The 14,103-nt window shown below is 28.4% G+C and overlaps 1 protein-coding gene and 1 pseudogene across 1 annotated transcript; one reads left to right on the top strand and one right to left on the bottom strand.

Annotated features, from left to right (window-relative positions):
* The first annotated feature begins 207 nt into the window (after positions 1–207).
* LOC111310996 (iridoid oxidase pseudogene) lies at positions 208–1,872 on the top strand (annotated as a pseudogene).
* A 4,199-nt stretch (positions 1,873–6,071) lies between these two features.
* LOC111311765 (protein PSK SIMULATOR 1-like) lies at positions 6,072–8,930 on the bottom strand. Its single transcript, XM_022911448.2, has 2 exons — positions 8,715–8,930; positions 6,072–8,211 (listed from the first exon to the last, which is right to left on the bottom strand). The coding sequence occupies exon 2, from the start codon at positions 8,151–8,153 to the stop codon at positions 6,435–6,437; it is 1,719 nt and encodes a 572-aa protein (XP_022767183.2). The 5' UTR covers positions 8,154–8,211; positions 8,715–8,930; the 3' UTR covers positions 6,072–6,434.
* Between the last annotated feature and the right edge of the window lie 5,173 nt (positions 8,931–14,103).

The following is a 14,103-nucleotide window of genomic DNA, read 5'->3' as shown; positions in this document are numbered from 1 at the left end:
TATATCATGTATATAAATTTTAAGTTCTTGTATGGCTAAATATGGATAGTGAAGTGATCATCGGAAGTAGCCAATGCAAATTGACTCCTCAAATATTTAAGAAGAAAGCTCTGGCAAAGGATTTTTTAGCCTGTCCATGTTAGATAAACATCCATTGGTTTTGTCGATTTAAAACATATAAAAAACTGGGTATAACTCCAAACGTTCGGCAGTTCTATATGAAGTTAATCTGCTCACAGACAAAACATGATACGAATTCTTCTAAGCCTTACATGCATAAATTTGTCATAACCATCCACAACCTACTATATATACAATGAAATAGAGTTTATTATCATTAGCCACACAAAAAAAAAAAAAAATGGAGTACGAAATTTTGGGTTTGGTAGTAGTCGCTTCGCTATGGATTGCATGGGCAATAATGGCGAAGGAGCGCCAGCATTGGGGTTTGGAGAAACCGGGGCAGCTTCCACGAGGGCCAAGAAGGTGGCCTATGGTTGGCAACATTTTCCAATTAGGTTGGCCACCGCACGTATCTTTTGCGAAATTGGCTAGTCAGCATGGACCTATCATGACTCTTTGGCTAGGTTCAATGTGCACCGTGGTCATCTCATCCAAAGAAGTGGCTCGTGAAATGTTCAAGAACCATGATGTGGCGCTTGCAGGGCGAAAAATGTACGAGGCAATGAAAGGTAATCACGGCAATGAAGGGTCTATCATTACAGCTCAATATGGTCCCCAATGGCGGATGCTGAGACGTTTATGCACCTCAGAATTGTTCGTAAGTAGTCGTCTCGATGCTATGAAGGGTGTAAGAGAAAAATGCATAAACCAAATGGTTGAATTTGTAGGAGATGCTAGCGCTTTTGGAAGCAATGCCATTGACATTGGGAGATTCTTCTCCTTAATGGCTTTTAATCTCATTGGAAATCTCATGTTTTCAAAGGATTTATTGGATCCGAAATCGGAGAGAGGAGAAAAATTCTTCTACCATACAGGAAAAGTAATGTAGTTCGCTGGAAAGCCAAATATATCAGATTTCCTGCCAATTCTAAGAAGGCTTGACCCGCAGGGTATAAGGAGGAAAACAGAGTTTCACATTGAAAAAGCCTTTGAAATTGCAGGTGAATTCATCAAAGAAAGGATGGAAAAAGGATATAATGAAGGCCAGAAAAAGGATTTCTTAGATGTACTACTGGAGTTTCGTGGTGATGGCATAGAGGAACCAGCCAGGTTTTCTTCAACAACCATCAATATCATTGTCCTGGTGAGTCATTTCTTTAAAAAATTCAGCAAATTTGCCTTTTAATAATCTTTCTTTCACATTCAATCTCAATTAACATGGCTTGATTTGCAGGAGATGTTCACTGCAGGGACTGACACAACCACGAGCACTTTAGAGTGGGCTATGGCTGAGCTTCTACACAACCCAAGAACACTCAAGAAAGTGCAGACTGAGTTGAGAAGGGCTGTCAACCCGGATAAAAAACTTGAAGAAAAGGATATCGACAAGGTGACTTACCTTAAAGCAGTCATTAAAGAAACATTAAGACTTCATCCACCACTTCCGTTCTTAGTACCACACATGGCGATCAACTCTTGCAACATGTTGGGTTACTATATTCCCAAAGAAACACAAATTTTAGTCAATGCTTGGGCCATTGGTCGAGACCCAAAAACATGGGATGAACCATTAGTTTTCAAGCCAGAGAGGTTTTTAGAGCCTAACATGGTGGATTACAAAGGACACCATTTCGAATTCATACCATTCGGGTCTGGTCGTAGGATTTGTCCTGCAATTCCTCTTGCCTCTTGTGTGCTTCCATTGGCGTTGGGATCTTTGCTACACTCTTTCGATTGGATCTTGGCTGATGAGCTTAAGTCTGCGAATATGGACATGACTGAACGAATGGGAATAACACTTAAGAAATTTGTTCCCTTGAAGGTCATACCAATGCCTTATAGGGGTCGTCATTGATGGCTTGTTAAAATTGGGCTGTTACAAATAAAACATGTACAATTTTAAGGTCTGTTGAAGACCAATATTAAGTCATGTTGTGACTTTTAAGCTTGTACAGAAACTAAGCTTAATGAAAATTTCCTTTTTTGGCTATATGATGCTCCTATAAAATCTTAAGAGAGAGAAATGACGATTACTATTTTTTTGGCCAAATGATGTTTGAATATATCAATTTTAAAAGTAAAAATTTTATTTATTTTATTTCAACTATTCAGATAATTAATAAGGAAATACATAAAAAAAACTGCTTTTTTTTGTGAAAAATATAGAATAGACATATAGTGCTTATTTATAAGTTTATATTTGATATCCTATCAGTATATAAAATTTATATAATGTTAGTAAATCGGATGATTACACCTTATTAATAAAATAAATCAAATAATGTCACTTCATTATGAGTAAGTTTAAAAAAATATTAATTTTTTGTAAATTTATTTTAAGGGCTGATATTTACTAGTTAGCATTATCTGATTTATTAATAGTGTATACAATTTATACAATGACAGTACATCAAATATAAACTCGTTATTTATATGCTTAATACATGTCATTTAAATAAACTCTAGCATACATGAATTTGGTATGCTTCATACAAGATTGATAAAAATAATAATAATAATAATTTAAGGATAAAAAATTTGTAAGTGCTAAAATTTGAATCCTAAATTTACTAAATATCGCCTTTTAAAGATGTTTGCATTAATCAACTGAATTAAGTCTCGAGTTCAATTTCAAAATATTTTATTTATACTTACAAAATAAAAAAAAAAAAACACTTTTTAAACTTAGAATGAAAAGAAAAGTTGCATCATATACTAATAAAAAGACAAAAAAGAAAAGAAATGTGATTAGACTAAGGTTATGTTTGGTGTATAAAATGATAATTATCTTATATTATTTTGATTTGTATCTAAAGAAATGGATAGGATTACAAAGGGATTATCATCCTCTTTGTATAAGATGATTCAATCTTTCCAAAGTGAAGATGATTATTTTTAGTATATGAGATTGAACTTATATATTCTGTTATACCCTTAAAATTATATAAATTTTGAGGAATGATAATTTTGACCAATAAATAAATTATCATATCTTAATTTTGCATACATCAAACATAAGATAAGATAATATTATTTAATTTAATCCTATTTATAATATCATATTATCTTATTCTATCATAATCTTATATATCAAACATGTATAGAATGATGGATATAATTTTATGATAATCATTCTATATTATATTTGACTTGTATCCAATTGAAAGAGATTACAAGGAAGATTATCATCCTCTTGATATAAAATGATTCAAAACTCTCAAAGTAGAAATGATTATTTTTAATCCAATGAATTAAATTTACATATTCTATTATATCCTTAAAAATTATGTCAATAATTTAAATTTAATAAACTTTGAGGAAATATAATTTTGACTAATAAATATTTTATCCGATTTTAAACCTTGCACATATCAAACATAAGATATAATTATATTATTTAATCTAATTATATTCATAATATCATCTTATTCTATCCTATCATAATTTTGTATACTAAATATGACCTAAATTCATTAGATATCACTTTTTAAATATGTTTGAATAAATCAATTAAATTAAGTTTTGAGTTTAATTTTAAAATATTTTATTTATACTTACAAAATAAAAAATAAAAGAGAATATTTTTAGCTTAAAAAGAAAAGAAAAGTTGCATCATATAATAATTATAAAAAAAAAGGAAAAAGAAAAGAAAATGTGATTGGAATGGAATGAGAGGAATTGGAGGTTGATGTTGTTTCAAATCAAGACGGCTTAATAGAAAATATTGTTCAACATTAGAGTACAAAACTTTTGATTTTTGTCTCTACATGTTTGTTAAACTAAGGAATTTTTTTCTTTTTTCTTACCGGAATAAACTAACACTTCAATTAAGTCTTTTAGTGAGGGTTACGTCTCTCACTAAAAATCAATAACCCTCATTAAAGTTCATATAATTCGCACTCATTCTTTTAGTGAGAATCAATGTGACTCTCACAAGCTCTTACTATAAGTTTTTTTGTTAATTATATATGATAAGAGATAAAATAAAACCCTCACCATATTTATCATTTAGTAAGGGTCTTTTAACCCTCACTAAATGTAAATAATTAGTAAATGTTAATTTCAATTATCATTAAATGTAAATTTTATAATGAAGGTTAATTTTGATTTTCATTATATCTTTTGCATTTAATGAAAATTTTTAATGACTTTCATTTAAAGTTTTTACTTTTAGTGAAAACTTATATTGATCATCATTTAAAATTACTTTTATTGATAATTTTGATTTTTATTATAACATTTAGTGAAAAGATTTAAGACCATCACGAAAATACTTATGTATGTTTATTTAATTTGTTAATAGACATATATATTTTTTATATTTATAATTCTTACTCTAAACAAAACATAAATAAATAATATTTATTCAAAATTTTTTTGCATAAAACCAAATAAGCATCTACATATACAAATTTCAAACAATACACAAATATTTCTCAAACATATCAATTTTTTTAAGTACTCTATAGTTTTTATTTAAAAAACTTAAATAGGTTAATAAGACAACTAAACAATATACAATCAAAATTAACGGTGATTCACTATATATCACTTTTTAAAGATATCTGAATAAATTATTTGAGTTAAATTTTGAGTTTCATTCTTAAAATATTTTATCTTTACTTGCAAAATTAAAAAAAAAAAGAATATATTTAGCTTAAAAAGAAAAGAAAAGTTGCATCATATAATAATAAAAAGACAAAAAAGAAAAAGAAAAGAAAATGCGATTGGAATGGAGTGAGAGGAATAGGTGGCTGATGTTGTCTCAAATCAAGACGGCTTAACAGAAAATACGGTTCAACATTAGAGTACAAAACTTTTGATTTTTGTCTCTACATGTTTGTTAAACTAAGGAATCTTTTTCTTTTTGTTTTCTTTTTTTTTTTTGTTCTTACTGGAATAAACTCGGGAGTAAAGGAAGGAAAAAAAATCCTGAAGGATCTTGCAATACTTATGGAATAAATATTCATTAGTAAATGTGTTAATATTTATTTTTCCATATTATTTGTGACATTGAATTCTCTAACTGTCAAATAAAATATCGTTAGTTTGAAAAGTAATGGTATTTACTAACAGGTATGCACGCTTCTTTGGATTTCAATTTTAATCAGTATTTATAAATACCAGTTATAATCCATAGATTTTTTATAAAAATATTTTTTGACATACAATAATTGAAAGATATTTTTTAAATACATTGAAGAAAAGGTTGGTTAAGATAGCAAAATTCCAAATTTATCTTTTATGATATAATCTAAAGTAACGTACCATATTACTAATATGTAAAACATTGATTAATTATTCATGAGTTGAATTGGTAGCTTGCGACTCAATTTTTTTTAATATAAAAAGATTACAGTTTGGAATTAAAAATATATATATAATTGACCAAAACTATTTGGGATATCTCGTACCCAAAGAGATTGGAAGAGACCCAGAATCACGGAGGAACCGTTGACATTTCAGGCTACTTTGCTACATTCCTTTGACTGGGAGCTTGGGAGCAACATCACTCCAGAGGCTATGGACATGAATGAAATGGTGGGGATAACAGTACGAAAGCTCATACCATCGGAAGCAACGCCCAAGAAGCGTGTCATTTATGCAAAGATTAATTGTTCAGAGCATTAATAAGTACTTTGAAGAATCCTCTGCAACAGACAAACTAATATGGTGGGATGGGCAAAAACACAGTATGTTGGTAAAACAAAAATAAGCTACCAAAGAAGCTTATCGGAACCTACAGTTTTATTGGTACAGATAAATTCCAAGTACTAGTAAATATCATAGTATCTTTTTTTAACACATAGCCCAGGTCAACCTACAAGAAAAAAGAACCAAAGCAGAATCCCATCACTCAGGAAAAAATATCGACATGTCAGACGCTACAACATCAATGTCACCATAGCCTTTTTGTTTTTAAAGAATAGTTACTCGCAATTATGAGGTACCAGGGTTCGAAATAATAGCATTTAACTAACAGCAATAAAGTGCTAAACATACTAATTCAGCATGTAATGCTTGAGTGATGCCAATACTCCGACGAGACCAAGGTGAGTTCATGTTACTGTAAGTAATATGCGTTACAAATGGCTAGCTACCCAAATTCATCAACTATATAAACAAGTTAGAGAATCTATCAACTGCAAATGAATAAATATATTAACAAGGGCTTGCTCCAAACAAGATACTATGAGTTTAACATAACACTCAACGTAGTACCTGGACAATGGGATAAATTTCTTCTTTGCTCTGGACGTTAAAATGAAGCCTCATGGAGGCATTCAGCATTGCTACAGGAAGTTAAAGTGTTATCTTATGTCATCCCTTTTGAGCAAATATTGGGAACAGCTGCTGCCAGCAGATTCCTGTATAGCTTTTTCATTGTGTGCTCTACCAATCCTACAGACATAATTAAGGCCCACAAGAAGCTCGGTAATAGCCGCTTCAGTTTTTGCTTGATTTGCAAAGTGTAGCGTCTGTACCAAAAGTACATTTGACCTGGAAACCAGATGCTGTTCCTCAAAATTACGCTCGGACTGCCACCTAATCATATTGTGAGCAAGAGGAGCCAGCCATTCCAATATCCGCACTAGTGCCAGGTTCCACTCTGCTGCAAGCGAAGCATCATAGATGAAAGAAGCCAAAGTCGTCACATATGACTTCAGTTTAACACACACAGCATTTCTCATAGTTGTAGGTAACATATTGTACAGGTCATCTCTTGCATCAAGGCCAATCAACTGAGGTGATGAAACTAGTTTCTCTATCAAAATAATCACATTTGCATAGCGGAGAGATAAAGCAGCATCACCAAGTGTTGATGTAGGAGCACTCAACAAGCGCTTGGTATTGAAAATGGATAATTTAGAATATATTTTATTGCTGCAGGACAGTGACTCCATCTTTGAATTGTTTATTTTGTCAATATTTTTAGTGCAAGCACCACTGAACCTCATAGATCCGGTGCCAATTGGCTTGCAGCTCTCTAAAATGGGAGAATTGCTTCCAGCTGACATGCATCCTTTAAAAGTTCCAACAGCAGCATGACCTGACCGTTTCATTTTTGAATGTGGCTGCTTGCCATGTAAAGCAGAGGACTGATAATGAGATTGTAGATGCTTGCTATTGGTTCGATGCTTGCCAGTGATCTGCACAGACTTTGAAAATGACCTGCCAAGAGGTCCAGAGGAGAACCCACATAGATTATTATCAGAAGGATATACTGAAGATGGCATTAGAGTGGAAAAGGAATGGCTGCGTGAAAGACAGTCACTATTAATAGATTCAAAATCATCATTCCCATTTACAGATGCCATTTGGTTGGTCCCAAAGACATTTTTTATCCTCTCAAGTATTGTTAAAAGTGATCTCAACAGAAGCCGGACAATGTAATCATAAGTTCTAACCCATGGAGACATCTCACGTAGATTTTTTACTTCCTGACGCTGCCACATTACCTTCTGTTGAAACTCAAGTAATTTCACCCGATCTGACTCCGCATTTCTCTGCATCCTCCTGAGAGTTTGCTCAAGTTCTGCCAGCACTTCCAACTCTTGAGTCAACTGCAATGTAACTGCAACAAATCTCTCCATTTTCTTTACTTTCCTCTCCATCTTCTTCCAGCGATATTCCCACCCAAACCATTCAAAATTGTTCAAAATTGGATCTTTTATGAAATCTTCAAAACGGTGATACACAGGGTCAGTGCACTTCTTCCCAAGCCTGGCCACAGACGTAGTCAGATTTCCAAAATTCTCAATTACCTCATTCAGTGCAAGATCCATAAGGTAATTTTCATCATCAGATATAAGCCTTTGAATTCCAATCGAGTTTGTAATCTCTTCCCTCAACTTCAAGATCTCCCTATCATCCAAAGAATGCCATAAATTCACCACCTTAGACATCAAACTGGCAACTTCAAAAGCTAAGATTCCAAGCACCACCTTGTCAGTACTCTCTGAAGCACTCCTCCTTGGATTCCACCATGAACTGCTAAACCACGACTCAATCACCATCTCTCGTCCCATAACCCAATATACTACAGATTAAGCACTAATCAGACATTCTCAAAACCTCTTACAATCCCTGTATTGGAGCATAAAATGGCACAGATCAGACCACTACGTCCACTAAAATTGAAAGAACTCAAGTATACATAAACATAGCATTCTTCTAGTGTAGACAAAATACACAAAATAGGAAATTCAAATTCTAAATTTTATCAAATTCTCACTAGTTTAGGCCTTTTCAAACACGAAGCACTTACCAATAAATAATTAATGAGCTACATCAAGCAATCATCCCCACTACATAAGTTGGAAAAGTAAAAGTCTTAAAATTTTCAATGTTTCTCCCATATTTCCCAATTTATATACTATTAAACAGCCCAATTCAGAGAATTTGACACCATACGGTAATTTGCCATGTTAGATTCTTTATAGAAAGTAGCAGCTCAACGCATTAATTAACTAACAGATTCACTAAAAAGAAAAAACAGATCCAAAAAAAAACAAAAACCCAGAATTTACAAGTGCAAAAAAACAAGAATGCAACAATTAAACCAGTTAAATTACAAATTATAAACTTACAGGGGTAAAAAGGTTACATCCAGAAAAGCAACACTGAACCGAAGAAGGATGAAAGAAGAGGACTTGGTTTAGTATCCAACAGCTAAAACCGCGGCCAATAACTGACAGGAGGAAGAAGCAGAAGAGGTTATAAAGGTGAAGAAGATAAGGAAGAGACAAAAGGAGACAGAAAACTCTAAATCGGTCAGACCGAGGATAAAAATGGAAACCCAAGTTGGGATAAATTTTGGGTTCATGCTTCTTGTTATAAAAGTTGATGCTGTCCGTTAGGGGATGGAAATAAATAAATAAATAAATATTTATTGGAAGTTATAGTTTTTATTTAAATTCAATCGAATTAAATTTAAATATTAAACATATATTAAGTTAGATCAAATTTTAAATTAAAAAATAAAATATAAAAAAATTAAATCGTATTAAATTATATATTTTTATTAATTTTTATAAAATAAAATATTATTTTATATATAAATTTATTTAAATATATTAAAAATTATATTATAATAATATATAAAAATAAAAAATAAAATTTTAAATTTGATAAATGAAATCAAAGCAAATTAATAAAATTCAATTTAAATCAAATCATACAAAAATTCAAATTGAATTTAAATTATATCTTAAAAATATATAATTTTATATAATATTAAAAAAAATCGAATCAAGTTTAATTTAATTTAAATTGATATCACCTTATCTTTTTAGAGGATTGCTTTTATCTCATTGCACGTTAATCTCAATTCTCACTTTGAAGGGCATATGCGATTTCATAAGTTGAAATATCATATGGAAAACGATTTCGAAGATTACAAATTTGTACCTATTCTAGCATTGGAAGTGGATTCAATTTCAATGAGCTCCAAAGCATATTGTTTCTGCATAATAATAATAATAATGTAACTTTTAGGCAAAGAAAATTTAATAAAAGAGAGAAAGAGAGAGGTATTAAAAATTTTTAGCAAATGTGACCCACTTTTTATTTCATGAGAGTCTATTGTGTTAGATTAGAGTTAAAAATTAAATTGATTAATCATGAGTAGTTAGAACATGGAAAACAAACAAAGTAGTTGAAATATTAAATAGATTTTGATTGTGAAAAGATTGTCTTTAAATTTCAAACATTTTTCTTGCCAACTACTTTGACAAAGCATAAAGATGTTCAAAAAGAAAAAGGGCAAAACCCACATAAATATTGTTTTATTTGGGATTTTTTTAATATTAATTATTTTGTTTATTTGACTCCTTTCCCTTGACAATAGGGCCAACTTCTTTTTTTTTTTTTTTCTTTTGGGTTTACTTTGCATTTTTTTTTTTTAATAAATTGAAAGATTTGTCCATACTACTCAAAATTTATGAGTAATTTATTCATTTAGTAAAAATTTTGTTCAAATAAAGACTAACATGTGAAGTCCAATGGGTTGCTCTGACTTTTACCATTTTTCACTTGTTTATTGTTAACTAATATAATAGTACAGTCTCAACAAATAGAATCCATCATCAATGATGTTATCAACCATAAATTATAATTCTTATAGTGTTAAAAATAAATGGTAGTCACTTTCTGACTTTCTATATATTCACACGTTATTCATTATTATAGGTTCTTGGGTGTTACTATTACCATTAATCATTGATGGTTATTAAATCATCCTCATTAATAACTATAATTGTTGCATTAGTTTAGATTCATGATCAATCACTTGTAAAAGAATCCAATCTCTCTTTATCTATAGCTGAAAGTTAATTACTCGAAATTTAAATTTAAATTTAATTAATGTAGATAATAACTAATGTATTAGTTGTGTAATGCACAAATTATCTTATTTTATTAATTTACTTTTAATTAATTATTTTTCAATTGTAACTGAAACCATTTTTTTAGGATATTTAGTTTGTGATGTATTAAGTTAAAAACTACTTATCATTTAATCTAGTTATTTGTTATCTATTTAATAAAATAAAAATAAATAATTTATGTGTGTAAAAAAAATTTATCTTTATGATGACATGTAAAATAATTTCTAAATTTATCTTAGTTATCAAATAAATATATTTAAAAATTATTAGTTATTCAAAATTTTAAATTTTAAAAGAAAGACAAAATCATATACATCTAATTATTTATGCTTGAAATTAATTTATAGTTAAAATACAAAGGAAAAAAATCTTATAAATCATGGTTAATTATAATGTTATTTCAAAAATCACAAATTATTTTTTTAATTTCAATTGTTTTTCTCTTGCCAAATAATCTAATCCACTTTAAGTATGATAATATTATTTATCATATAAAAATATATATTTTATCAATTAAATCTTAGAAAGTTAGATAAATAAATTAATTCAATTAAACTAATTAGAATAAATTAAGAAAATACTTATTTCTAAATTCGTATTTATGTTTGATTAATGAATGTTTTTCAAAATTTAAGCAAAAGAAATAAAATAAAATAAAAAACGCAAATGGATCATAATTGAATATAATTTTTTAATTTTATTAAGAAATAAGCATGTTCGTTAGTTGGATAATGGGTCAGATTTAGGATTTTATGCATAACTTTTTAAGTATGGATTCAAAATATTATTATATTAAAAATTTATTTAATTTTAAATTTAAAAATATATTTAATATTATAAAATTTTAACATTTAATAATAAATATAAATTGAATAGGTGATTTGAGTCAAGCTTTAAACATAATCTAAAATTTAGAAATGTTTACAACGAAATGCTACCAAATTCATTGACACTTTTTAATTTTTTAAATTCATAATTTTTAAAAAATTATATTTAAGAAAATATCAAGTACATACTAAGTGAAATTTGATTTGAAAAATAAAAAAGAATGCAATCAATTTGGATTTCAATTTATCATAACTTTTTTATAAATAAAAAAAATATTATGACTGTCATAACATCTAGATCCGGAGATCTATTACTAGACATTGGCTTGAGGAGTAGCCACTAATCTTTTTGTTTATGTGCAATTGACCACCTGCTAAATCTTTCTATTTTAAAAAAGAAATCTTAAGTTTGATTTAGGTATCTTTAAAAAGTTGATTCAATATCTGCAAAACTATAACTAAGTCCAAAAGTACGATTACATATGAGAAATGTTATAGCACCCTTATAACGCCCATCAAAATATGGTACCAACTCAATTTCATGTTATCCATTAAGCTTTAAAAATTTTATCGAGTAATTAATTACTGAAAATTATTTTTAATTGACTCCAATACTTTTTTACAGAAAATTAAAAAAATTCTCTCACTTCAAAAGTATACAATAAAACTATTATTTCTCTTACCAAGGCTCTTTCGTTAGATCATTTAACATTAAAAAATAATTTTCGAGAAAGGAAAAGGAAAAAAAAGAATGATGCTTCAACTTTTGACATAAATTTTTTTATTACGTTGTTTTATAAGAAAGAAAAACTCATGCTTTTGTACAAGAAAAATTGATACTTTCAACTTTTCTTTAAGTCATTTTGACATTTTTATTTTTAAGAAAAATTGATATTTTCAACTTTTTCTTAAAAATGTTTTTCTTGAAATTTTATTTTCAAGGAAAATTGATACTCTCAACTTTTTCTCAAAAATATTTTTTTTTGAAATTTTTATTTTCAAGGAAAATTAACATTTTCAATTTTTTCTTAAAATATATATTTTTTAAATATTATTTTTAAGAAAAATTGATACTTTCAATTTTTTCTCAAAAATATTTTTTGAAAATTTTATTTTCAAGAAAAATTGATACTTTCAACTTTTCCTCAAAAAATATTTTTTTTGAAAATTTTATTTTTTAAGAAAAATTGATGCTTTTAACTTTTCTTCAAAAATATTTTTTTAAAATTTTATTTTAAAGAAATCATTGAAAATTAAAAAAATTTTAATTAAATAAGTAAATGATTTTAATTTAATCAATAAATACACAAGCAAAATAATAATAATAATAAATAATAAATAAATAAATAGATAAATAGGAAAACCCTTGACGCGGCTCGGCTGAGCCTAAATGGGATGTGGCTTCAGAAACAGGCGCGACTAAAACAGCTTAAAATGCGACTTGGCTCGATGGCTCAACATAGAGGATTGAAGTGGGCTGGCAAGTCATTACGCTACGGGTCGGATTGAACTAAAAGAAAACACGCGGATCTTACCTTATTTTTTAACCCAAAATGATGTCATTTTTGAAGCAATATAAAAAACCTAAAATCTGGTTTTTCCTCAAATGCTTCTTTTTCTCTTTCTCTACCTCTATTGTTTCTCTCTCCAAACAATTTTCGATCATCATTTTTCATTGAATATCACCTAAAAAATCATCGATTTCTTGGTCCATCATCGAAAACTAGTTGATTCAATGTTTGCGAAACTAGAATTAGGTCCGGGAGTACGGTTACGTGTGAGAAAGGTTATAGCACCCTTACAACGCCCATCAAAAGATGGTACTAGCTCAATTTCGTGTTATCCATTAGGTCTTAAAAATTTTATCAAGTAATTAATTATTAAAAATTATTCTTAATTGACTCCAATACTTTTGGTAAAAAATTAAAAAAATTCTCTCACCTCAAGAATATATAAGAAAACTATTATTTCTTTTGTGAAGGCTTCATCGTCAGATCATTTAACATTAAAAAAAATTCCAAGAAAGGAAAAGGAAAAAAAGAATGATGCTTCAACTTTTGACAAAAATCTTTTTTATTATGTTGTTTTATAAGAAATAAAAACTCATGATTTTATATAAGAAAAATTGATACTTTTAACTTTTCTTTAAAAATATTTTTCTTGAAAATTTTATTTTCAAGAAAAATTAACAGTTTCAACTTTTTCTTAAAATGCTTTTTTTGAAAATTTTATTTTTAAAGAAAATTGATACTTTCAATTTTTTCTCAAAAATATTTTTTTGACATTTCTATTTTCAAGAAAAATTGATACATTCAACTTTTCCTCAAAAATATTTTTTAAAAATTTTATTTTTAAATAAAATTGATACTTTCAATTTTTTCTCAAAAATATTTTTTTGAAAATTTTATTTTTTAAGAAAAATTAATACTTTCAACTTTTTCTCAAAATATTTTTTGAAATTTTTATTTTCAAGAAAAATTAATATTTTCAACTTTTCCTCAAAAATATATATTTTTTAATTTTATTTTCAGGAAATCATTGAAAATTAAATAATGTTTAATTAAATAAGTAAATGATTTTAATTTAATCAATAAATACTTAAGCAAAATAATAATAATAATAACAATAATAAATAAATAAATACGAAAACCCTTGGCGCGGCTCAGCTAAGCCTGAATAGGGTGCAACTTCAGAGACAGGTGCAGTTGAAACGGCTTAAAATACAGCTCAGCTCAATGGCTAAACAAAGAAGATTGGAGCAAGCT

The sequence above is a fragment of the Durio zibethinus genome, chromosome 1 (genome assembly GCF_047325235.1).
Source record: "Durio zibethinus cultivar Kanyao isolate XHJ-2024 chromosome 1, ASM4732523v1, whole genome shotgun sequence".
NCBI lineage: Eukaryota > Viridiplantae > Streptophyta > Magnoliopsida > Malvales > Malvaceae > Durio > Durio zibethinus.
Note: the sequence above shows the minus strand (reverse complement) of the source record. Positions and strands in the feature narration are given on the sequence as shown.